The sequence below is a fragment of the Drosophila pseudoobscura genome, chromosome X (genome assembly GCF_009870125.1).
Source record: "Drosophila pseudoobscura strain MV-25-SWS-2005 chromosome X, UCI_Dpse_MV25, whole genome shotgun sequence".
NCBI lineage: Eukaryota > Metazoa > Arthropoda > Insecta > Diptera > Drosophilidae > Drosophila > Drosophila pseudoobscura.
In genome coordinates, this window is record NC_046683.1 from 60,180,248 (window position 1) to 60,206,364 (window position 26,117).

Below are 26,117 nucleotides of genomic sequence, written 5' to 3' on the forward strand. Positions count from 1 at the left end.
AACATTTCCAACATACATATGTATACAAATTGGGATCTAGTCTCCTTTTTAATGGCGTCATCAGAAAAGGCTTTGGAAAACCCCTCTTCCCTTTGTGTCATGAACTATTCGTTGCTCTAAAAAAAAATTATTCAGTTCCTGTTAACAAATAGTCGAGTCAACAGCTAAAATCGAAATCAAAATTTTTTGTTAAGCAAATTTTCAGTTTTAGTAATCTATCATTTGTTTTTTTTCAAAAAATTGTTGTGTGTTTGATGATTGGTATGTGTGCTCGCAGGCTCGGTGCAATATTCGGAGTGTCGCGGAGTCTGCTTGTCAGGATCGTCAGACAGCCAGTTGTCCGCTGGCAGTATGCCGACACCGTGCTGAGGCGTTCGTACGCCTCGCAGGCCATCAACCAGATGCTGCAGCTGCAACAGATGGACATCTGTGCGGATCAGCCCTCACGCGGCTTGGTGATCGGTGTCTTCGCGGATGAGGAGGACAAGAACGATGCCGGCATCCTGACACCGGCCGGTTGGCGGTACAACGTGACCAAGACCAACGGCCGCCTCATCCAGGTCCTGCGTATGTCCGGACCCATGCCCAAGCGGGGCGAGGCCCGTCTGCTCTTCGCGATCGAGCCAGAGCGCATCCCCTATTACTCTGTGGTGGCTGTGGTCGGCCTCGGCAAGGAGTGCCTCGGCTACAATCCCTACGAAGTGCTCGACGAACAGAAGGAGGCGATCCGTCGCTCCGTGGCTGCCGCCTGCCGCATCCTGGCCGAGCTGGACACCGACAGAATCGAAGTTGAAAACTGCGGCCACGCCGAGTCCGCCGCCGAGGGGGCCGCGTTGGGCATCTGGGCCTATCAAGAGCTGCGAGACCCCAAGCAACGCGTCTCCGTACCGTCCATTGATTTGTTTGCCACCCCAGATGATATTTGCGACATCGAAGGATGGCGCATTGGTCTGCAGAAGGCAGCCGCCCAGAACCTGACGCGGCAGCTGCAGGAGATGCCCTCCAACCTCCTCACACCCACAGCCTTTGCGCAGAATGTCGTCGAGGTGCTGTGCAAGTCCGGTGTCAATGTGGAGGTCAAGGTCGAGGGCTGGGCCGAGAGCCAGTCGATGCACGCCTTCCTGGCTGTGGGCAAGGCCTCGTGCGAGCCGCCCATCTTCTTGGAGCTGAGTTACTACGGCACCTGTGCCGAGGAGCGTCCCATTGTACTGGTGGGCCAAGGCGTGACTTACGATGCCGGTGGCTTATGCCTGAAGAGACGGAAAGAACTGTACAACATGCGTGGCGACATGACCGGAGCAGCAGTCGTCGTAGCCACCTGTCGAGCCGTGGCCAGTCTCCGTTTACCCGTAAGTGGAAAGATTTTTGTCTCCCGATTGATCGTTATTTTTGATTGTCCTTGTTTAGGTCAACATCCGTGGTCTGATACCTTTGTGTGAAAACGTTGTTGGCTGCAATTCGTTTCGTCCCGGGGACATGGTCAAGTCCATGAACGGCAAGACCATCGAGATCCAATGCACCGATCACGAGGATGTACTGGTCCTGGCAGACGCCCTGCTTTATGCGCAAAACTTCTGTCCCAAGTGCATCATTGACGTCGGCACCTGCTCGGGCTACATGCGTCAGTCCCTGGACGAGGCAGCCGCCGGAGTGTTCACAAACTCGGAGATCCTGTGGCAGCAGATCAAGCACGCCAGCATGCACACCGGAGACCGCGTGTGGCGCTTTCCGTTGTGGAACTACTACAGCAAGGCAGTGCGTGCCGGATCCCGCAGCGATGTCCAAAACTACGGCATTGGCCGAGGTGGACGTCCCTGCAAGGCCGCTGCCTTCCTGCGTGAGTTCGTGCCCTGCGGCCAGTGGATGCACATTGTGAGTATGGGAGTATCTCCCACTCGGTGGTGGATTGCCTAATGGCGTTTCTCGTTTCAGGATGCCACGAACGTGATGGTCACCAACGGCATCGACTTTGAGTACCTTCGCCGTGGCATGGCTGGCCGTCCGACCCGCACCCTGGTCGAGTTTATTGCCCAGACCATCTGCAAGGACACCGCCCCGAAGTTGGGCAAGTAGTAAACTCTTCCAGACGTAATGAAGATATGCCAGTCCCAATTGTCAGTCCCACAAAGCACTCCGCATGCCGTCATCATAAATATTTCGGCGACATTGTTAATGAACATGTTTTCAAATTGTTGGTATTTTCAAGGAATTGGTTTTTGGAATTAATGATACAGTATCGAAACTTTTAAGTAATTATTTAGTCACGGCACTTTGTAACGGCAATGCCTTATTGTAAAATTCAAGTTTATTTTTTTCTGAAATATTTTTTTTTAAGTTAGGCGTATGCCAAATAAATTGTATTCTCTAATGTTTTGATTTTAAAAACCTTTCTTTTTTATCACCCACTTATACAAAAAAGATCCTTTAACGAGCGGGAACGAAGTTAACTCTGAATTATGCTCGCACTTGTTGCTCATGTTGCACATGAGATAGGAGAGTGGAGTGTTTCTCCCTCTCTCTCTCTATCTTACACACAAGCCCGCCGTTCTATCTCGCTTCCCTCCGCCAGAGCGAACACACTGCACGAGAAAGAGTGTGTGAGATGGATAGAGAGATCGAGAGAGAATGAGTAAGCGCGTGGAAGGCTAACATTTGGTCATTATGGCTAAAATAACGATCCGATCTCATCCACATTTGACAGTCTAGTAAATATGGCGTTATCTACGATTCTGCGTTAATTTTTGGTCGTTGTGGGGGCGGACGGGTCCAGGTGTCTGGATATACAATTTGGTTGCTCTAGCTTTCATGGTCTCTGATATCTAGGTGCTCATCAAGGACGCTCATAGATCCAAAGCCACATCTATTCGAGTACCATGGCCCTTCAAGAGTTCATGATTTGTTAGCCCCATTTGTCAAAGATATACATGCATAGATATGTTTACTCCTCCGAGGACAGCCAAACCAAAACAGTAGAGAGTGAAGGGCCGATGTCCACTCGTTTTTAGATACTGATCCTTTCGAATTTCCTGAATGTACCGACCAAAAACCCCCTAAAGTGAGTGCAACTTTCTCATGGAGTACATTCATCGCATCAATTTGGCATTCTCTATTGCAAGAAATTGAACACGAAATACGTATCCAGAATATCCGATATTTGGTACTTTGTATAGGGCCTAACGAAAAATGATGCTTGGCGTTGTACGTCGGCTGGTCTCCCAGGCCTTCCGGCAGTGCCTGCGACCACGTCCCCAGGCTATCCAGCGCCGCTCCGTCTCGCAGGCGGTAAACCAGATGTTGCAGCTCCAGCAGATGGATATGTGTGCGGATCCTCCATCGCGCGGGCTTGTGGTCAGCGTGTTCGCCGACGAAACGGACCGCAATGATGCTGGCGTCCTCACCGCGACCGGTTGGCGGTACAATGTCCAGAAGACTGCAGGCCGATTGTTAGAGGTCCTCCGCATGTCCGGACCCATGCCCAAGCGGGGAGAGGCTCGCCTTTTCTTTGCGATCGAACCAGAGCGCATCCCCTATTACTCTGTGGTGGCTGTGGTCGGCCTCGGCAAGGAGTGCCTCGGCTACAATCCCTACGAAGTGCTCGACGAACAGAAGGAGGCGATCCGTCGCTCCGTGGCCGCCGCCTGCCGCATCCTGGCCGAGCTGGACACCGACAGAATCGAAGTTGAAAACTGCGGCCACGCCGAGTCCACCGCCGAGGGGGCCGCATTGGGGATCTGGCTCTACCAGGAGCTGCGCAACCCAAAGAACAGGATTCCAGTGCCGTCGCTGGACTTATACGCAAGAAAAGACGAGGTCTGCGGTCTCGAAGGATGGCGCATTGGTCTGCAGATGGCAGCCACCTAGAACCTGACGAGACAGCTGCAGGAGATGCCCTCCAACCTCCTCCAACCTTTATGTCAATAGGTGGATAGTTTTGCAGCAGCTTCACATTCGAGGCAAAGTCGTTCTCCAAAATTTCTTCCCTTTGGATTTTATAAATCAGTAAATACATCAGTAAATGTAAATGAATCAGTTGAAAGTCAGCGCATGCTTAAAATATCATGGAACAGCAGATTTTGATGAGAAAATTAAAGCGCTGCTCGTCCGAGAATACCGAATCGCAAATTCGCAGCACATCGGACAGTGGAAACTCCTGCGAGAGCAGGAGGGTGAGCCACCTGAAGCTGTAGTACTGTGTAATAATGTTTTCCAGGCGCTTTCTGGCCCCTCGCTAAGCGGGCCAACGCCCCTTGAATCAACAGCGCCGTACCCGTCCCCGTCGCCTTCTCCACCTCCATTGCAGCTGTGTCCCGGGGGGAGTACCAATTCCTCAATGAACTGCTTGTACAGGGCTCGCTTTTGGGCCAGCGTGGTCGTCCAACTGCTGCGCCTTGGTCCCAAGTAGCCCAACAGCAGTTTCCAGCTGAGTGCACGGAAGCTTTGTACATCGGGCACACCTGTGGATTGGATTGGATTCATGTCCATGAACTGCTACGCCTATCAGAAGTGTGATATCCCACCATTAAACGTCAGTCTGCGCAGCTCTTTTAGGTCAACCACATCCTGGGACAGCGCATCATCGAACTCTTTTACACTGAAAGATACAGCGCCCGACCCGAACACTGGTTGAGTTTATTGCTCAGACGATTCTAATCAATCTCTAACGGGAATCCAATGTTATATATATTTTTACTGTGTTTTTTGACGATGCCACACACGAACACAAAATTACACTTGAGCTATGATCACTCTATGTTAAATATGTTTTTGCATTTTTAATCTCCACACAAACACATGCGGCACATTCGTTTATTATGAAATTTTAACGTATAAAACAGAGAAACAGCGCTAGTGTTCGATCTTTTGTTGGGTCCTGGGCTTCGAACTATTGAAAATGATAACCAGACACTGTGGATTATTGCTTTGTCAGACTCTACCCGGAATCGGGTATTATATGTGTGTAATATCTGTGGTATCACTAAAAGTGAGTGCTACGCCAGGGAGACTGCATGAGTAATCACAACGTTTATGTCAATGGGTGGATAGTTTTGCAGCAGCTTCACATTCGAGGCAAAGTCGTTCTCCAAAATTGCTTCCCTTTGGATTCTATAAATCAGTAAATACATCAGTAAATGTAAATGAATCAGTTGAAAGTCAGCGCATGCTTACAATATCATGGAACAGCAGATTTTGATGAGAAAATTAAAGCGCTGCTCGTCCGAGAATACCGAATCCCAAATTCGCAGCACATCGGGCAGTGGAAACTCCTGCGAGAGCAGGAGGGTGAGCCACCTGAAGCTGTAGTACTGCGGATGCAGCTCTTGGCTCTTCAGATGCTCGTAGATGTCTATATCTTTAGTCTTCAGCATGTTAGATAGCAGGCCCATCATGAACTTTATGCCACCCTCCGCATCGTCCAGAGTCTTGATGAAGAAGTCGCGTATCTCGCTCATTAGAGCCGTGAAGCAGAAGAAACAGTCTGCCTCCGCGTGGGCGCGGTACGAGAGATCCGGATCCGAGGCCATCACATAGTAGATGGGTCCGACAATCTCATTCATGCCCTGTACGTAACCCTGGCCAGGATTCAGCTTGGCGTAGATGAATAGGATGCGCTGCACAACCTCCCAGTGGGCCTCCTGGCCGTCCTCCATGGCGGCATAGGTCTCCACCGAACGCTTTGTGATTAAATTGATCTGATTGGGAGCAAAGAGGCTCATTAAATCGAGTGTCGCTTGAGTGGGGGTCACTTACTTGCTGCTAAACGTCCACAATGGTAGGCATAATGGAACAAACTTTGAGCTTATTTTCTAGCACAATTTCCGACCGAAACTCACCTTGGTCATGCCCAAGCCCTTGCGCTCGACGTTCGCCGAGCTAAGCACCGTGGGCACTACCCGTTCGTGAAGCCGCCGCCCGTGCTCGCCTTTACTGTGCACCACAATGTCACAGGGATACTCTGTGGGCTGTTGAAAGAACGAGATGTCGGGACACAGGCGCCTCACATCTTTGTCGATCTGCAGCAGAAATTCGTTGTCATTGAAGAATGTGTTCCAGGCGCTTTCTGGCCCCTCGCTAAGCGGATGATCTTGTAGGCCAACGCCCCTCGAATCAACAGCGACGTCCCCGTCCCCGTCGCCTTCTCCAGCTCCATTGCAGCTGTGTCCCGGGGGGAGTACCAATTCCTCAATGAACTGCTTGTACAGGGCTCGCTTCTGGGCCAGCGTGGTCGTCCAACTGCTGCGCCTTGGTCCCAAGTAGCCCAACAGCAGTTTCCAGCTGAGTGCACGGAAGCTTTGTACGTCGGGCACACCTGTGGATTGGATTGGATTCATGTCCATGAATTGCTACGCCTATCAGAAGTGTGATATCCCACCATTAAACGTCAGTCTGCGCAGCTCCTTTAGGTCAACCACATCCTGGGCCAGCGCATCATCAAACTCTTTTACACTGAAAGATACAGGGGGGATAACAATCTTTTGTTCTTAATTCCCGAAAACACATCATATTTTTGTGTCGTCCATACCGCGCCTTGAAAATAGACATGCTTTGGCTGTATGCGGGCGTGGATCTCGGTCTGCTCCATGCAGGGACAGTCGCGTTGCAATGATGTGGACTGGACTTCTATTATTGCTTTGTTGTCATCCAGCCAGCTGCATTATTGCTTTTTCCTATACAGTTCGGAGCAGAAACAATTTTGATATTCCGTCGAATATTTTTAGATATCTAGATCTCTCAGTCCTGCCCACATAGTTTTATCCGATTAATGAATCAATTTTCTACTGAACTGTCTTGTTTTAAATACTTGACTTTGATTGTTTTTGCCTCAATTTTGGTTCCTCAACAACAATATATGTAGCTGAAAACCCGACCTTAGCCCTCTTAAGCCCCCTCTATTTAAATAGTTCAAATACTGGAGGTAAATGACGGAAAATATTAACGATTGTAAATTCTTCTTGTAGACTCATGCCATCTTTCCCCTGAACTTAAAAAAAAACCACTATATCTTTCACCTGAACTGCGCTAACATTAATAAATTTTCATTATTTTCGGGGGAAAATTGAAATGTTCCCTTGGCTTATAATAGGTTAATCGGAGGATCCAAGGATTGGAAACTATATTGCTATATTTTGATATTCCGTCGAATATTATTAGCTATATAGAACATTTAGCCATGCGCACATAATTTTATCCGATTAATGAATCTATTTTCCACTTGACTTGTTAATTTTCAGATCTTGATTTTGTTGGATTTAGTCTAAAAAAAAGGTTTTAGCTTAAAACTTAATAAGACGTAAGAGAAAAATCGTTCCTATTGCTCAATTTTGATATTCCGTTGAATAATGTTGAGTAACTAAGACTTATAGCTCTGCCCATATAATTTTAGACCATTGATGAATAAATTTTCTACAAGATTGGCTATTTTTAAGTACTCCCATGTATCGTATTTTGACTGCAGCAAGGTTTAAACAAAAAAGGTAAACAAAAAAACAGTGGCAACGTAAGTGATTATAGAATGCGCCGTAAGTGTTGCTGTACAGGTATATCCTATTTCGTTAATATAATATGAAGAAACTGTTTCAAACTGTTTTGAAACGTAATTAACAATGAAATTATCTTAAATTGTTATGTTTTAGACATTTGGTTAGGGTCTTGTAAATATATCTCGATCCCGATACCCATTCTTGGTTTCTGTAAATAGATCACTACCTTCAAAATATCGTTGTGATAGCTTTAAAACAAAGAGTGACAAGTTTCTGCATTAATTAGTGCATTAGATGACAAACATTTTCTCAATTCTATAATATCATTTTCTAGGGTATGCAATGTTGCCGCAACATGGAACGTGATTTTTGCTCTCGGCCAATCAGCCAAAATCGTCAAGAAAGCATTGCAAAACATGTTGCTGCAGCATTATGTTGTTTGGGAGGAAATCCCAAAAAAGTCCAACCAAACTTAAGCGCCAAATAGAAATTGTTTGAAAGTGAATGAGCGAAAAGCAATCTATTGGAATAAATGACACACGAAGTACGATTACTGAGCGAAAATTCAAAAACCCTGCGTATGGAAGTTTCTATACGGTTTGTACCAGGGGTGGGTTTTTTGGGAGCATTTAACGTTGCCAGATAGAGAGAAATTGCACATATTTTCTTCGTCCGATAGTTCCGGCAGTGCTGCCACATCGCTCGCAGCTCCAATGGCGGTGGCATTTGAAATATATTTTTGAATATTAAATGGCTATACTCCTCACACTCACGTCACAGGGTGTCTGGATAATTGCTTTGTGCAGTTTTTAAGCACTGCATTTGAGGGCAGTGGCATTGAGCACAGTTGTTAGTTCTCGTTCATTCATAATTCCATTGCATTTATTCTTTTCACATGCCTTTCGCATGATGAACACTTGGTTTGCGCTCATTTGTTCGTCTATTTCGTGCTTTTTTGTTTGTTTTAGATTTTTGCCTTTTGCTTGGCGCACCGCACATAGTACACACATATACGGAGCCGCGAGCAGACGCATTGACGACTGGCAGGCAGTATTCTAGAATTGAGAACATTTTTGAATGTGTTTGCATGATTTTTGCTCAGCGTTTCTTTTGTTTACGCTAGTCGCTGGCCAGCAATGACGCCCAGCAGATCATCAGCAGGTTTCGCGTCATACAGGCGACCGGCTTTCTGGAAGGTGCCCAGTTACGTCCATGAGATCTATACCCAATCCACGCCCACTCTAGCTGTACAGCAGCCAGCTGTGGTACTGCCGCCCCCATGTCGCCTGACGCCGCAGCGTCGCCGCAGCAGCACCAGCGGCCTCAAGAAGCGGGTTCACTTCGCCGATGAGCCAAACATTGGGGTAAGTCCTCGTCATCCCCCAACCACCCTAAATACCACAATGAACTCGTATATGGCTTGTCAATCATCAGTGGGGTAGGGGTGTGTGTGTCTGTGTCTGTGTCTCTGTCTCTGTCTGTGCCTCTGTCTGTGGGTGGCCCCAATTCTTATTCCCACCAGCTCGTGTCACAAATCAGTTCAATAACATTTTGCCCCTGGCGGCTCGTAAATTTGTCACGCAAAATTTAATTAATTGGCCACTGCTGCAGTTTTTGACCAAGTAAAAAAAAGGGGGCCAAGCAGAACCCACAGAAAAGCAGACCCAGATCGAGAGATGGATGGATGGAATTTATGTATGTCCATTAGCATTAAATTGATGAAATATTTGCTGCACCAACAGAACCAATATTTTCGGAGGGAATATGTACATAATCGTATCCGTGAAGCGACCTCAAAGTCTTACAAAATCATCGCCGAAATTCCAATCGAAAACAATTCAAACCGCAAATAGTAAAAACATTTCAAAACCTCAGGCCAAAAAAGCGCCGAAAACAGAATAAATAAAGTGCAAAAATAAAATGCCGAACCATATATTGTGTATATCCGCAGCCAGGGCACTGGGAAAACGGAAAACGACGGGCAGGAAAATGATTTTTCCGTTGTAAGAAGTAAAATACTTGCCAAAAATGAGCAAACGGAATGTTTCTAGGTCCCCCAAAGAACACAGCTGTCGAGAAACATACGGGACGGCCTTCAATCCAGGGACCATAGACCCTTGCACATTGCGCATACGTCACGTGGTGCGTTTACTTTTTATCCACTGCAATCATTTGATCTTATCCGATTTTTGAGGAAAAATCCGGAATCAGTCACCGTATTGCTGCTGATGATGATCCCTCCGTATTTAGATCAGCTTTTCATCATCGAGGCAGTAAATAAATTTAATTACACTCTCTCCTCACTCAGTTGCCTCATCCGCCGCACAGAAAAAGATACAGATACAATAATAAAAGTGCTGAAAACCAGATGCCCAGACATTTGATTTTTTTTCGTGGCAACATCAGCGGCAGCGGCAGCAAGATCATCAAAATGTGCGCTCCGAATGATGACATGTGGCATTCATTTCATTCAGGGTCGGCTTGCAACTGGATCAAGTGCTGGCTGCTGCCCCTGCCCCTGCCCCTGCCCCGCCCTAAAATGTGGCACGGCACAAGAAATGTCGAGAGCCCAAAAAAGTTTAAACAATGAGAACAATAAGGAAAATAAATGTGCTCCGTTGGCTGAATTTTGGATACTCTTTACAGGCAGGCATCTGAGGATCATGGCAGAAGATCAGGTTCAATCTCCTCCCTGCTCTGCCTCAATTTTCTGTACTGTACTGGTTTTTGTTTTTGGATTTTTAGGACCGAAAAGTAAGTCTTTTGTGCGCCTTGCCAATGAATAGGCAGCCGAGGCACCGGGGCTCTGTCATAGAACAGGACCCCGTTCGGGGATCATTTCCCTATCTCCTGAATCGCCAGCCATCTTCTCCTTTAGAATGGATTCTATGAAATTCGATTCCCTATGGAGCATAGTCTACTTTCTAGAGTACACAAAAATACACCTGGGTATCGTTGAACAGAAAGAGAACGAAGAACCCAAAGAAAGGTAAATAAAGTGCTTTCTCAAGTGCGTCACAATCGGATCAACAAAAGTTCAGCACTCTCCGCGCGAAAAACCCCCTCGTTTAATGATTAAGAATAAGGAGGAATCGCCAATTGAATTCATGTTTCTCGGGATGTAGTCGTCGTCGTGGTTGCCGGCGACGACGAGTGTTGGTTCTACGATGCTACGATTCTACGATTTTACGAGTACATTTGTTCAATATACTCGCACATACATTACACTCGTACATTTGTGGCGCACTGTATTCGTGGTATACCACGATCTGCTGCTTCTGGTTCTGTGTCTGCTGCTACTGCTGCTGCTGCTGCTGCTGCTGCTGCAAAAAGGAATACGAATTGTATTTTAAAATTAGTACTTGAGCAGCATTGCGATCGAACAAAACGCTTAACGGACTGCAATATCGCGCCGCAAGCGCCTCGGGCCGACACACAATTGGCCAAGAAAAATAAACAGTTTGCAAGAAACAGAAAAATAGCCAAACTCGAGAGTGGAATCGGTCGCATGAACCACCATTGATCCAGCTCCACGGCGAGAGACAACACCTACAACAGGATGAGCCCGAAGCTGCACGAGTTCGCGGTGCTGCTGTTCCGCGACGGCCAGGGCACGCCCTGGGGCATCCGTCTGGTTGGTGGCAATGATCTGGACACGCCGTTGATCATCACCAGGGTAATGCTTATGTAACCAGAGAAGGTTCTGCTGTTCGTCTTCTGCCTGTTCGTCCGTCTGTCGTCCGTCTGTGGCCCGCTCTCATTCATCAAAGTGATGCAGAGCAGAAGCCGCTTGCCAAACCGATTTGGCCTTTGTGCTCCTCCGCCGTATGCTCTACGCCGTACTACGGCGTTCTACGGCGTACTCTATGCTGTGCCGTGCAGCGCCCGAGCAAACCACAACAAATCAAAATAGCGAAATGGCGAAACTGGCACAGCGAGAGCCATCCGCCATCCGCCATTCGACGTTGCAACGTTGCAACGTTTGCCAAAACGCGACGCCAGTAAAACTAATTGAGGCGCATCCAAATAGACCAAACCAAATATTCCTCCCCCTGGCCCCTGAGTCTCAGTCGCGGTCGCAGTCGCAAACCCATCTAAAAACAATGTATACACAATCATAATCTGCTCAGATACAGACGTATATATACGTACATAAGTGCCATATCTATGTCAAGGCTTCTGTAGATCAGGAATGACCTTCCTCCTTGGTTGCAGGTGCAAGTTGGCAGCCCCTCGCATGGGGAACTGCTGCGTGGCGACATCATCGCCAAGATCGGCGAGTACGATGCACGCGACCTGAGTCACGCGGACGCCCAACAGCTGTTCCGCGGTGCTGGCAATGAGATCCGACTGGTCGTGCACAGGTGAGAGGAGCATTCATCCATCCATCCACCTCGTCCTTATATAACTCTTCTCGTGTCTCTTCTCAGGGACAACAAAATCGCGTACACGCAGGGCGTCAGTCAGGAGGCAGCTGGCCCTGGTTCGCGCAGCAACTCCACTTTGCCCCCGGCCAGCCCCGAGCTGCTGCCCCATCGCGGTCCGTCGCCGTTTCTGCCCGGCCCCAGCCATCTGGAACGTGCCCTGCAGCTGCCGGTGGACTCCTTGCCACACACCGTGTTTCCCCAGCTAAACGCATCCGGTGGCTATGTGACTCCGTCGGAGGTCTTTTCGCCCAAGCCAACGCGCGACCATCAGCAGGATGTGGAGGAGGAGCAGGCCGCCATCGTTAATCAGGTGAGTGGAATTCCCCCTCCAGTCGGGTGATACATCAAAAACGTATGCTTAACCTTAACCAATCATTATAATTAATCATATTGATCTACATTTTAGACACATAGCCCCACGATTTATATACAAAATATCTGGGGTATTATTTATAAGAAATTCTGTACTTAAGATTGAAAATTATAGCTTTAGATCCCTCGAAGCACTCTTATAGGTTGTCACATAGGGATAGACTCTTATGTGTCCCGAGTTATATTTATATTAATTAAATAACATAAGGTTTACGGTTCCGAGAGTAGGATAAAATCGGATCAAGGGCTCTGGCGTCCTCGATCATCTCGGTAGCGTTTCTTGCTGGCTATCCTGTGTCGTGTCGTGGAATAGCATTTCTTTCCAAGCCGCGGCAAGGGCCGCAGCTCTACGGTAATATCCGGTACTCAGTCAGTATATATGTATGTAAGCTGATGATTTATGTATGCAGCTGGTACAATATATTTTATACGTAATTATACGTAGGAGCCGGAATTTGTAACGAAGCCGATGACTACCGCATTCTATCTCTCTTTTACCAAAGGGATCCCCCTACTCTTCGCGATCTTTGACCACTTTTCTCACAATTGTCATGATAGATGGAACAAAAATTAAGATAACAAGAGAATCGCGACCGCTAGCTAATGTTAATTCTTGTATGTCGTTTATCGCCTTTCCATTTGAAGACCTGTTCCTGTCCGCTATATCTGTCATCTCTCACTTCTCACAGCAGCACCAACCGCAGGCTGCACCATTAAGAGAGAGACAGAATGAGAGATATCGATAGAGAGAGAATGATTAAGCGAGTGGAAGGGGTAGTGTAGCCTCTGCAAATGGATTTCTTCATTCGGACTATAATAATGATCCAATCTCATCCAGATTCGACAGTCTACTATATAAGGTCGAGATTCGTTCTCTACGATTCTGTGTCTTCGGTTTCTTGTTTTCTCGTATAATCAAAAGGGCGGGTTCGAAATTTTGAAAAGCACTTGAACAGTGTGGAGTCTGGAGCCATAAATTTGGTTGATATAGCTCTTAAAGCTTTTAGATCTGAGATCTGGGCGCTCAGGGCGCTCGGGACAAACAGACAGTCAGAACTATATCGACTTGGCAATTGATGCTGATCAAGAATTGATATACTTTACGCGATCGGAAAAGCTTCCGCCTCGGTGTTACACACATCTACTTCCACCTCAATTCGAATATAGAATAAACCATATTTATGTATGGATTTGGTTCTGACACACTTTTCTACATGACATCTACCTTAAAATGTAGTACACAGAGACACCTGGAAACAGGGTTTAAACACGTATAAATCATTTGTTAGAGGTTCCTTTAATTGATTCCGTTATTAAATCGTTTTTCACTTGGTTTTATTTTTTAAAATTGATTTTTGATTGACCATAAGAAAGGATCTCCTGGTCATAAATGAATCGACATTTACATGCTTTCTACGCGAGGTAAGCAAATGCATACAGTAAAAAGCTCAAAGCTGTGGAATTTCTAGTAGAATACATGTAAAATAGATGTAGAATTGAGACTCTAAAGGCATAACGTTTTTTGTTTTCAAAAAATTGTCCGATTGGAATAGATTTAAAACGCCCACCTTACTCGAGGAAGGGAGTAGCAAATTTTCCATCTGCAGTACATCGAAAAAACTCGAATAGAGAAAAAATTACAATGAAATGTTTGTGAAAATTCTTAAACAATTCCACAGCAAGCCTCATCCTTACGAGTATCTTCGTGATTGAATCACTTTTGTTGTTTGTAAATAATTTCATTTGGCGTTTAGTGGTTCGTGGCTGGCGCTAACAGGGATCTATCTCTATCTCTCTGCGTGTAACGCTGACATCAGAGGATAGAAATGTTGTGTGGTCAAGGTTAGACTGATTTTACATCCGCCAGAAATAGCCCCAGAGAGAGGGGTGGGGTCGGAATCGGAATCGGTTTGCCGAAAAAGAGAGAGCGAGGAGGCGTTAAACAGGAAGAGTAAGACGCCCAGTGACGCAGTACACAGGTGGAAATTGGCGAGAAATCAAATCAGATGAAAACAGAAACGAAAACACATTCGAATACAGATACAGATACAGATACAAGTACAGCAAGATAGAAGAGGTGCTCTCTCGCCCCCAATCCACTAATCGGATAATGCCAAAAGCCAAAGACGCAAATAAACAAGAAAATATATTTTTTGAGCTATTTTCGGGCACCTTGCAGTCGGCCCACAGCTCCCACAGCAGCCACACAGGTGAGAGGGTGGGGTTTTTGGGCCTGCTCTTGATCCATGCCTGTCCACGAGTGGGGGCCAGCCCACCTTGTGATGTGCTCTGACAATGCCAATGAAAGAAAGTGCCTGCCCAACCACCCACACGAACACCTTCCCCAGGTTCCCCCAGTGGTGGGCGATGACGCGGCAAATGAATCAAGACACCACCCAAGGTCGCCGGATTTCTTGGCCAATGCAGCACCAAAAATAATAGCCAAGGTGCTTTCATAGGCACATCATACATACTCGTACACATACAGCATGTTTTTGACGATCTGCGATTTGATTTGTCATCAGTTTTTAGGACTCCAGAGCATTTGACCTCAAAGGTGGATCGTTTTTCTGACCGTACCATTTATTTATAGAGCTTTTTATCCATGAACAGGTTATTGTACCTTTGTTTGAATTAATTTATGGGAAATCAAGGCATGTCTCTTATTTGTTTTCTGCTTTTTCGCTTTGGTATAGCCATAAAACGACTTAAGAACTCATTAAGAACGATATTTATTGTAGCATTTTCTTTTCAAATAAAAAAAGAGCTGCAACCTTCACAGCGCGTTGGAAAAATACAAAACGTAAACATATTTCCATGTAAAGTTACGAGTTCCTTGGATATTCCAACGAACTTGAAAACTTAAGGTGTGTGTCTGCCTTTGAAGGCTAATTAGACCTGTTTGGGGCTGGCTGGCCGTGTGATTGGGATCTGTCGAAGACATCAATGCCCAGTGCCAACGCCAATTGGTACTGACAGCCATGGGACTTGGGATAGGCAGAGAATGCCAATGGCAATAGCCATCCCCATCCTCATCCTCATCCCCATACCCTGAAAAGTGTGTGTCTTTGGAACTGTCACAAATCGTTGACTAATTTGCGGGCAGGGGCTTCAGTGTCACTGAGAATCAGCTAAAACAAAACTGAACACATCAATAATGTTATTCTGGCTGTGAAAATTTGCGAAATACATTTCTCATCTAATTTTGAGCGATTCTGCCTGCATTCGGGCGAAACAATAACCTCGGTCTCGATACGAAATTGTGAAAGAATTGTATCTCAGAATTTGTGCTCCACAAAATAGCGGCAATTAAATGATATATACGAGATGGTTATAACCGAATAATATTCATCGGACCAGGCCAGGCCAGGCAGGACAAACAATCAGGTCGACATATATTTGGGGGAGCTTTATATGAATGTCGCGTGGGCGGTGGAACGCCTCTCGATCCAAGTCCAAGTTTATACGTGTACTATGTGTGGTTGTTACTCTGTTCTGCTCTGCTCTGCTCTGGGGAAACACATCTATTTGTACAAGAAAACATACAATATTTTGTATATTCCTCTCTCACACTCGAAACACTCTCACACACCGACGGAAACCTGTGGCCTGTGGGCGGGCGGCCTCTGACCATCGGCTCTACAATATATGGATGGATGTATGGGCCATAGCCCGTACGGATAGGCAGACACATGGACACACTCTCCAACAACCAATACGATTATACATACATAAGACCGTCGCTGCTCTGAGCATCCACATATATCTATAGATCTATATAGATATAGATATATACGTATATACGAAAATTGGAATTCCGCGCAGTCGGTATAGCAATAATTCGCCAGCATTTGAAAATCTTCAAATCAGTTGCGTTCGGAATATTGAAAAATAAACAACAATAAGACTCGAGCGAATAATCCACTGAGATCCTTTGTAGTCCTCCGTAAAGAACCACCAGCTGCAGCGTTTTGATTTAAACGTGACGAAAAAGCAAGTTACAAATAAAACAAAAACCCATCAGATTGTGGACACAGAAAGAACTCAATTCTGACGTGATCGAACCACCATTACGTAATTTTTTTTCTTTTTTTCTGGCTATAATATTTCTCGTTCTCGTTTCTATTTTTTTTGTTTTTAATTTTGACCAAAATAAAGGAGTTTAAATTGAAAAAAAACCCCACACACACACACAACAAAAACATAAACATGGAGTACGTTCAGTTCAAAAACGGATCCCCAGTCTACTACAAGGAGCAGCCAGACCTCAATGAGTGCATTCAATATCAAGTAAGCGAAATCGACAGTGAACTATACTACAAATTACGTGAGAATATACAAACATCGACCAAAATACATTATAGAAACGTCATATTTTATTCGTATATTTCAAAACATTCTTAAGTGAATTTTTCTTTTTTTTTTTGAGTTTCATCCTTTTTTTGAGAGGTGTTATACCAAAACAATAAGATTCGAAAGGCTTTATTTAAGACTTTAAATCTAGGAAAAACAATTTTCAAGCTTCGAAGGCTAGTAGTTTTAAATTTTCAATTTATTATTTGACTGTGGCAATGCCTTCCAATATTTGTTAACTTTGGAATCCATGGAATCCACCAGTTTGCTACAAATTGTCTTTCGGGTTTAATTTTCGTTCCTTTTTTGGGACCTATAGAAACCACTTAAAAACGGTGGGTGTGGCGACTGTGAAGGCCATTCGATCAGGGGAACTTTGTTGTCCAGGAACCAGCATTCAGGAGGGCTTCGGTTCATTATCCTGCTGGCATTTCCTATTCCAATGCTGAATCGCTAAAGGAAGGCACACATTTTTCTTCTTTATTGAATGTATTGGACCAATAACCGAATAGGGAAAGGTGCCTAACTTGTGGATACCCATCACATCTGAACACTTTGGAAGCTCAACTATATGTACCTTTAAAGATGTGAAAGAATACCTACGAAATAGGACTTCACTTCACAAAACACTTCATGAGTATTCCAAATGCCATCAAGGCAAAGAAATCTTGTTAAATCTGGATAGTATCTAATCTATCCCTACCTTAGTATAGGTAGTATTCCCTCCAACAATCAACCACAAATACTTGTTCATATTCGGAACATATAAACAAAGTCTTCTAGACATGTTCCAACTGCCTAGAAGAGGTCTATGTATAGGATCCTATCCATCCAGCTGAAACATTTCTCTCATTTCACCTTTACCGTCAAACATTTTTGTGCTTGGAATTCAAGTTCAAATACAAATGCCAAGCCATCCATCCGCCGACTGTGTGGCAATACATAGCATACATATATGTATTCTTGTGGTCTTCATTTTACTTTTTCCCCCCACAAAATATACATATAATTATAAGCAAGAAGAAGCAGTCACCCCACATATAGAGAGCTATATGCAAAGAGCTATGGGGGCTATATACATACATCTAGTACATATGTAGTGCCTCTCTCTCTCTCGATCGGGTACTCGTGTATATAGTGGCTTATTATTCAAACATTTGTTCGCCTTTCGTCAATATGCGCTGAAAGGCAACAACAAGACAGACAGACAGACAGATTCCGAATACTCGAACATTTTGCTAAGCATATTTTTCATTGCGCTCTTTCCGTTCTCCGTTCCGTTTCGTTCCGTTCTGTTCTCAATGTAATTCATACCACACCAGAAAAAAAAAATAAAAATAAAAAACTGGGATATTTTTAGAGCGTATAGAGAACGGAGCACACAGCCAGGCAGGCAGGCAAAAATAATAAACAAAATGATTATAAATTAATTTCATTTCGGAATGGCCGAAAACATTAGCGCTAACGATAGGAAAGGGTACCTCCATTCGGGTACAAATTTTTTTTGGCACGATCACAGCAGCGAAAGTGAGGAATTGTTTTCACTTTTGTGGATGGGATGGATTGTCGCCGTCTATTGCAGAACTTATTTATTTCTTATACGCTTAGGATCTAACAGGAAATGAAATACAAAATAAACGTAGAGACGGAAGATTATGGGGGGGGGGCAAGATTTACTTAGATTTACGACACAAAAACATAAAGATTCGATTCGATTCAATTAAAAGCCAAAGTCGCGAGGAGTGACCCTCAAATGATATTTCAAAATATTTTCTGTGCTTGCGCCACACAGCCACGAATTTTAAATTTAGCGTCAAAAGTGTACATTTTTGTGTGTTGTTTTTGTGAGTTTTATATGTATTCTCAATGCTCAAAATTCGACGTCGTCGCAGTCGCGTCCCCAAGGTGAAATGAGAATGTGAGAAATGCGCAATTAACTCGAGAAATTGTTTAGCAAACTAATTTTCTGTTTTGTTCATCCGAAGGGCGGAGGTGGGTGAAGGGTGGGTAATCATCCTCATCGTCACCTGCTCAGGCAGGCGGTGTCGTTCAAGATCGAAGCGATCAGCTGCTTGTCGCTTAGGGCCGCATGCACTTCCTCCTCGTCCCACTGCAGCAGGACCTTGCTCAGGCGCGGCTCCTTTTTGCGCATGATGCGTAGGATGCCCCTGGTCTCCACCAGATCCACGGTGCCCGTGAACTCGGCCTGGTCCAGGGCCAGTATGTTCCGCTTGGCGCACACCCTGCGATAGACCTCGTGCAGGCGACCCATGCTAATGTCCTTGTTGCGCTCGTTGCGCAGCATGAGCACCAGGCTGCACAGCATCAGCTTCTGCTGCAGCGGAAAGGCAGCCTCAATGTCCTCCTCGAGATTTTGCGAGGCCCCATACACCTTGTTCAGAACGGCAGCCACTTGGGTGACCTGAACAGGCTTCATGATGTCTGTAATTGGCAGCCAAAGAGTTAGTTATCGTGAAAAGTAGATCTCCATTGATTTTCAATCTTACCCGGCCTCGGCTCTGCCTTCTCCTGGCCATCTGGCAATTCCAAGGCCTTCAGGTTGAACTCCTTTTCGCCGTCGCGCTTCTGCTGCTCGGCTATCTCCACCACTCGCCGCCCAATGTCTAGGGCGCGCCGCACATCCCCACTGACCGCACTCACCTTGGCCGCCAGCAACTGCAGCGTGACCGGTGGAAAGACATCCAGCACGTCCGCCTCGGCCAGCCGCGACTTGAATATCTCCACGATCTGCTGCTTGGTGTAGGAGGGGAAGTGCATCAGGCGGGGCTTCAGCTCGCAGCGGGCATTCAGACGCGTCAGCGTCCGATCTGTGAGATCCAAGCTGTTGGCAATGCCCACGAGGAGAATCCTGGAGCCCGGCAGGGCGGGCCACTCGAAGATCGTGTACAGCACGGCCTGCCTGGTCGTGCACAGCTGATCGATCTCATCGAGCACCAGCAGCAGCATGCGCTTGGCGGTGCGCAGATGCCGCTGTATGGCCTCCAGGTGGTCACGTTCGGTCCGACCCGCTGGCTTCAGCTGCAGCTCGGCGCAGAGCTTCTTGTAGACCGCGCCCACGCTGGCAATGCTGGTGCAGTTGATATAGACACGTTGCAGTCGCTTCGAGAACTCCGGATCACGCAGCAGTAGCGAGAGGCAGGCCGTCTTGCCTGTGCCCGGCTGGCCCGAGACGTACAGGCTGCCCGACGACTGGCTCTCCAGGTGGCTGGTGAAGTATTCGCGCAGTTCTTGGAGCTGGGCCTCGCGCCCTGGCAGATTCTGGGTCTCTGCGCTGTTCAGAACGCGTCTGGCATTTTGGTATTTGTTGCGCGGTGGCGAGGGTGCAGCTGCAGGCGCAGGTTCAGGTGCAGCTTCTGGCTCCTCCTCCTCCTGTGGCTTCTTCTCAGTCTTGTGCTCTGGCTCTTGGCGTTCGTCGATGCTTAGTCTGTCCAGCAGTCGCGAGGGACTTATCAAATGCTGCGGCAGCGGCTTCAGCTTCCGCTGCTTTGGTGGCGAGACATGGGAATGGGTATCCTGCTCCTCCTCGTCGTTGCTGGTTACGTTAAAGCTTAATACTGCCTCTTTGCTGGCCTGCACGCGCCTGGCCAGACTGGCCGCCTTGGCCATCGACTTCTTGCTGCTGCTGCGTGGCGTCTTTGGCTCTTCTTGGATCACATTTGCGGGGGCCGTCCTGCGACGCGCCGTCCGTTCCATTTTATTCAACAGGTTGCTGTTTTCGTTATTCTCTGAAATTACACTAATGATATCATATCGCTCCTCCTCGTCGCTGCTGTCTTCTGAGGCTTTGGTCTGTCGCCTTCGCCAAATCTCAGAGCGTCGTGACGTCGTCGTTGTCCGCGGCGACTGCGGCAACGGCGACGCAGCCGTCGATTTGCTGATGCTGCTTAAACGCGTAGAGCGGCGTACGGCGGCCATGCTTAGGCGCGGTTTTGGCGTGTTAGTGGCTCTGATTAATTGGCGAGAAGCACTACTTATTTTCTAGTTGTTTGGTTTAGTGCCACGGGGTAAAAAAAAAAATCAACTGCGTTAGAAAAAGAGCGCGCAAAATGTTTTACCATTCACAGGAAAATAAAGGTCAGAGAACAGCTGTTCAAGCTAGACTTGACTGTCTGGCAACGTCGGCGCAGGGCTGCACTTGGACTAATCGATTGGGCGCGCTTTGCTGCAGCTTTTGAACTGCTTTACGCGTGCGATTGAATTACTTACGTGGTAAAAATAAAACGTTCAGCCAGCAGAAGAACGACCGACACACAAAATACAAACTGCTGGACGCTGCCTGCCTGCCTGCCGTTGGCCGCTGGCAAAGAACACGCTTACGTAAGCGCCTAAAAATATTCGCCTTGGCGGCTGGGATATTTTTAAAGTATATAAACGGGCGCTCAAAATCGTACATAAAATGGAATATTTTGGTAAATAAAGTTTATACAACACGCACACATCTCTCGATCTATCTATCCAACACACTGAGAGAAGATCCGATGGGAAAAATACAGCAAGAAATTGTTTCGATTTCGAGTCCGATTCCGATTCCTATTCTGTATCCCATAATCGTTCTGTGATTCATTTATTATTATTATTATTATTTGTTAGAACTGCTGCCAAATGGTGTTTTTCTGAATGGCATAAACAAAACCATTAATCTGGTGTTCTTTTGTTTTGTTTTTGTTTGCGATTTGCAGCCCTACCGTACAACTCCACTGGTCCTGCCCGGTGCCAAGGTGAAAAAGGATGCCCCATCGACAGACTCCTACTTGAGGCACTATCCCAATCCGGCTGTGCGCGCCCATCCAGGACACGACTACCATGACAGTATCATGAAGCAACGCGTTGCCGATACCATGTTGCACAAGGTTGTTGGTTCGGAAGCCGACACTGGCCGTGTAAGCAAATGGGCACACATGCCCCCTAGCCCCCTAGCCCCCTAGCCCCTGCCCCCTTGCCCCCTGTTAATCAATCGATTGATTGACTGATTGTAATCCCCTTTTCCGTTGCAGGTCTTCCACAAGCAATTCAATTCGCCCATCGGCCTCTACTCAAACAGCAACATTGAGGACACCATCAGAACCACAGTTCCGTAAGTTCCGCCCCACCCACAAGAAAATTTACCAAATTGGAAACCACTTTTATGCTTAGAGTTTCGATACCAGAAAAAGCACTAATATCTGATCTGAATTCTTGGATAACGCTTTGTCAAATCGAACGTACATACATATATATTTTCTATGATTTTTCTATAATTTTTCTTTTTGAAAGTTTCTTGAATAAATTTTGCGTAGAACGTTTTTTTTCGAAATTTCGATGCAGCTTTTAATTTTTTGCGAGAGAGAGAACCAGAACCGCCACTCGAATAGCGCTTGAATCGACTAATAAAAGCGAGCCACGACTAGTCGAACGACTATATTGATTCTTAGTTAAGTTGCAGCCATAAAATCACTAACCAATAAGCTTCCGAAAAAAATCAAAGACCAAATTTACTAAAAACAAAAAAAACTCAAAGAAAAACCACACACAAACGAGAAACACACACACCACACACACACACACCAGTCCATAGATGTTGTATGTACTAGCCTCTATCTATAACTATCGTATATATCTATCGTATACATCTATCGTATATATATATTCTGTGTATATTGTTTGTAGCTTCGCCACAAGCGATAGCTATCGCTTGAAGGACAGTCCTTTGCATCGTCCTTTGCCAACAAAACTGAACGGGTAAAAGTAAATTCGATTTCTTGAGCACCACAGCCTGATTTCCTGATTTCCTGATTTCTTTGAAGAACTTGAATCTTGACTTTTGCGATATTTATACTGTATAATGAATATTGAAGAATGTTTATGCCCCGTGTTTTATCCGTTGTGCTCCCCCCCCCCCGCCTGTCTGTACAGAAAATACCATATATAACCCTCAGATATGATTGATTGTTGTCTCCCGCAACCCGAAAACAAACTGCAACTGCAACTGCAACCTCCAACAATACATACTTATGTACAGATACCAGATACAATATCTACATCTATATCCCAGTAGAACAGAACAACAGAAACAACAACAAGTCCAAAAACAATATACATGTCCAAACACGAATTGCATGTGCTCTGCTGTCTATATCTGCCCGTACATATATCTCTGTATCTCCGTATCTGTAGCTCCTAAATGTTTGACTATTATATCGTACTGGCACAGCCAAAAACTCGGGATGATCTGAGTCTGTGTTTGTTGTTGGAGAACTTACTTTGTACATACTTATACCCTCTAGGAATCTAGGACCTCATATTCCCCCTGCTGTTCGTTCGTTTCAAGACAAAAAGGTGGCGTGGCAAGTGTTTCTTTTGGTAGGAGAGGTGCCTGTGTACCCATAATAAAAACTAGAACAATTGATCTGAAACCACAACTGCCTAACAGAACCCTACCCCTACCCCTAACAGTACAGAAACAGTACATATACAAAAAAAAAGAAGAAAAAAAGAAAAAAAAACACCAATCTAAAGACATAGTATCCCATCCTAGGCTTAATAGAAATTAGATCCTGTACTATTTAGAACTTAGCTGCACGATTAATGTTAGAATTTTCATCGATCTATCTTTCCTGGAACAAAAACGTGTTATACTGGAGCAACAAAAGCAAAAAGAACAACTCGCAGAGCAACAACGACAACAGCGACAGCACCAACTGCAGATACTCTATCAACAAAATAAATGATCAAAGAAATATATAGTAGCCAAAAATAAACCCCTGCTCCTGCTCCCCCTTTCCATACCCCCCACCCCCCACCCACAAGACTAATCCGAAAGTTAAAAGACGTTTGCTGAATTTATTCTTATTCTTACTTCTTTTTTCGAAAAATTAACTTTAATGGAAAATGTTTCACAGAAGACAGTACTAGCACTGAAAGTTCCTATGGCATAATCATCCACCAAATGCAAGCCCCAGACCCCAGTCCCCCACCCATTCCCAGTATTAATCGTGATGATGCTAATGCTAATCCAAAGACTAATCCCCCAAGGCCCAGTTTAAGGCTTCGACTCATCCGAAACGATAACTGAATATGATTTGAATAGTTTATACGATTATTTTGTTATGCAGTTCTGTTCGATTACTTTTTAAACACTAGCTCGTAAGGAATTTGTTAATGAGTTTTGCTATTAATTCAAATGATGTTTGAGACAACGCACAGATGTGTCCTGCCGCATCCTCGAACAACAACAACAACTACAATTACAACAACAACAAAAAACAAAATAATTCTAACGTATTTTGTGCACATCCTGTTTTCTCTTTCTATTCTCTCTCTCACTACTCTCTCTCTCTCTCACGCTACTCAACCGATGTAAAAATACAAAAAAAAAACCAAAAACAAAAAACCAAACCAAAAACAAAAAACCAAAACCAAAAACCAAAATAAAATATTCTGTTTTCGATTAACCAAACAAATAAACAAAATAACTTGAAATAACGTAATGGCGCTTTCAACGATCTCAAAAATCAATCAAATGCAAAATGCAAAATGCAAAATCCACAAATGCACAATCCCCGATATCCCCGATCCAGTTATAAGAAAACTGTCCAATACGATCCAAGGAACAGCGAGACCTACAGAGCCATCCAAGAAGACGGCGGCTACAGCGGCAACTATGGCAATGCCTCGCCTCAGGAGGTGACCATACCTGTGCAGACTAGGGTCTATCAGCCGAATAGATTGGTTCCAGGAAAGGTAAGATCCGTGCGCAAACCGAATCTTTTCGAAACAAAATCTACTACAAAATCAATCGACACACAATCTCATGTGGAAGATACTCTAGTACTTATCAGACAAAGATCGCTCTCGATACACTCGATTCTCCAGCTCTCTCTCATCTGTACAAAGAGTCTCTCTCTCTCTCTCACTCTCTCTCTCTGTATCCTCCTATCTCGCCCTCGCTCTCGCGCTGTCTCTCTATTGCTCTGTAAATGTAAATGTTAATGTCTGTAAGCCACGGCGCGCCGTCTCTCTCTCTTTCATGTACAGTTGAACCACAACGAATGTTAGTCAACAGTGTCCATGTCCATGTCTTAGCAGAATGTTAAGCGCTCTGTACTGTAATGACCACTAACTAATGGCCGAAAGTAGCTACTAACTTGGTTTTTGATCGACCGCCATCCATTAACCCCATCTCTGTGTATATTTTCCAAATCATTCCGCCAACTATTTGCATTCCTTTGTGCATTCTAACATCCGATTAACACCTAACAGACGCTCATAACAGTTCGAGAATTGCATTTACAAATACTTTTTGCACTGAAAACTAGTGGAATCTGTATGATACACATAAGTATTTCCTATCTCAATAATATATCTTGTATTTCCCAAATGCATTTACAGAAACCGGTATCAGCCCCAGTATCCCGTCCGCCGTACAATGTGAGTGGTTTATAATGATTCTTTTTGTATATCTGTGACCATATCTCTAATCTGTGGATCCCCTTTGGCAGGTGGTAAACACTCACGATGAGAACATACGCCAGAGCGGCTCCTTCAATCGTCTCATGTACAGCGTTATTGGTGCCACCGAATATTAAAAGCTGCAGCAGCGACAACATCAGCCAGCCAGCCAGCATCTCCAGATAAAAGATCATCCAACGCGTTGGGGTATCTCCTGTTAATCTCCTAACATATTTAGCGGATTTTTAATGAAATTCTGTTGAACTTATTCAGTAAATTATATAAAGAACGACGACGAAATTGTGAGAGCAAAACTAACAAGTTTAATGATAAATTGGTGAATTGTTTTGAAATCGAAATAAATCTATGATATGTCTACAATTTAAATATCGATTAACTCCGCCTCAAGCCCCCATGTACTGTCCTCCCCCCAAACGCAATAGCAAAAAACACACACACTCAAATTAATTAATAAAAAGAAACAAAAACAACAAAAACAACAAAAATCAAAACTAATGAAAGGCAATTTTGTTTTTTTTTTTTTTTAAATATATATTTAGATTATTTTTTTTTTTTTTGATTCTTTGTCAACAGAAATGTGTTCCATTCTGTTCGACGCTGAGTGGTTTTCTAGTCATGGATTTGTAATAAGAATAGAAATGTTTGAATTAAATAAATGTAACTAACGATTGGGTAAAGAGAAGATGATCGATCGGTTGTTGGTGTTTATCGGGAAGAGTATAGTAGGAGTCCTGCAGAACCCCGGGAAGGCCGATCAATACTCTCAGTATAAAACAGTTAGGGACTCACCTGGCTAAAGCCATTTCAATCGGTTGTGGTGTGTTTTCTTCTGAAAAAAAATAAAATAAAATTGTATTAAGCTCGGAAGTGTTGGAAAATTATCCGCAAACTCTTTGAGTACCGGTTATGCGGCAGTGCTTGACGATTTTTTTCTGGTTTGCGAGCTCCTCATGCACCTGATGATATACTCTCTGCTCTTTTTCCACATCTTTCCACAAACATAATTGAATTGATCATC

General features: G+C 45.0%; 5 protein-coding genes across 20 annotated transcripts; 3 read left to right on the forward strand and 2 right to left on the reverse strand.

Annotated features, from left to right (window-relative positions):
* Positions 1–135: 135 nt before the first annotated feature.
* Positions 136–2,253, forward strand: LOC4812730 (cytosol aminopeptidase-like). Its single transcript, XM_001353073.4, has 3 exons — positions 136–1,349; positions 1,408–1,872; positions 1,933–2,253. Exons 1-3 carry the CDS (start codon positions 255–257, stop codon positions 2,071–2,073), a joined length of 1,701 nt encoding a protein of 566 aa, XP_001353109.3. The 5' UTR covers positions 136–254; the 3' UTR covers positions 2,074–2,253.
* A 930-nt stretch (positions 2,254–3,183) lies between these two features.
* Positions 3,184–3,861, forward strand: LOC6900325 (cytosol aminopeptidase-like). The gene has a single exon (XM_002135610.2). The coding sequence runs from the start codon at positions 3,184–3,186 to the stop codon at positions 3,859–3,861; it is 678 nt and encodes a 225-aa protein (XP_002135646.2).
* An 876-nt stretch (positions 3,862–4,737) lies between these two features.
* Positions 4,738–6,828, reverse strand: LOC6900324 (TBC1 domain family member 13). 3 transcript variants are annotated; one of them, XM_033382449.1, is made up of 6 exons: positions 6,521–6,828; positions 6,371–6,444; positions 5,832–6,307; positions 5,749–5,751; positions 5,167–5,690; positions 4,738–5,103 (listed from the first exon to the last, which is right to left on the reverse strand). In XM_033382449.1, the coding sequence occupies exons 1-6, from the start codon at positions 6,538–6,540 to the stop codon at positions 4,989–4,991; spliced, it is 1,212 nt and encodes a 403-aa protein (XP_033238340.1). In that variant the 5' UTR covers positions 6,541–6,828; the 3' UTR covers positions 4,738–4,988. The 3 variants fall into 3 exon arrangements, with proteins under 3 accessions (XP_033238340.1, XP_033238339.1, XP_002135645.3); XM_033382448.1 differs by having other exon boundaries at positions 5,749–5,754; XM_002135609.4 differs by lacking the exon at positions 5,749–5,751 and having other exon boundaries at positions 6,521–6,827.
* Positions 6,829–8,599: 1,771 nt separating this feature from the next.
* Positions 8,600–25,465, forward strand: Zasp66 (PDZ_signaling and DUF4749 domain-containing protein Zasp66). Of its 14 annotated transcripts, none has more exons than XM_033382508.1 (9): positions 8,600–8,842; positions 11,694–11,842; positions 11,909–12,215; positions 21,331–21,531; positions 21,646–21,725; positions 22,298–22,369; positions 24,208–24,370; positions 25,019–25,057; positions 25,129–25,465. In XM_033382508.1, exons 1-9 carry the CDS (start codon positions 8,615–8,617, stop codon positions 25,213–25,215), a joined length of 1,326 nt encoding a protein of 441 aa, XP_033238399.1. In that variant the 5' UTR covers positions 8,600–8,614; the 3' UTR covers positions 25,216–25,465. The 14 variants fall into 14 exon arrangements, with proteins under 14 accessions (XP_033238399.1, XP_033238403.1, XP_033238400.1 ...); XM_001353071.4 differs by lacking the exon at positions 8,600–8,842 and adding an exon at positions 10,838–11,154; XM_033382512.1 differs by lacking the exon at positions 24,208–24,370.
* Positions 18,185–20,723, reverse strand: Cdc6 (Cell division cycle 6). The gene is made up of 2 exons (XM_001353072.4): positions 19,138–20,723; positions 18,185–19,072 (listed from the first exon to the last, which is right to left on the reverse strand). The coding sequence occupies exons 1-2, from the start codon at positions 20,564–20,566 to the stop codon at positions 18,654–18,656; spliced, it is 1,848 nt and encodes a 615-aa protein (XP_001353108.2). The 5' UTR covers positions 20,567–20,723; the 3' UTR covers positions 18,185–18,653.
* Positions 25,466–26,117: the final 652 nt, after the last annotated feature.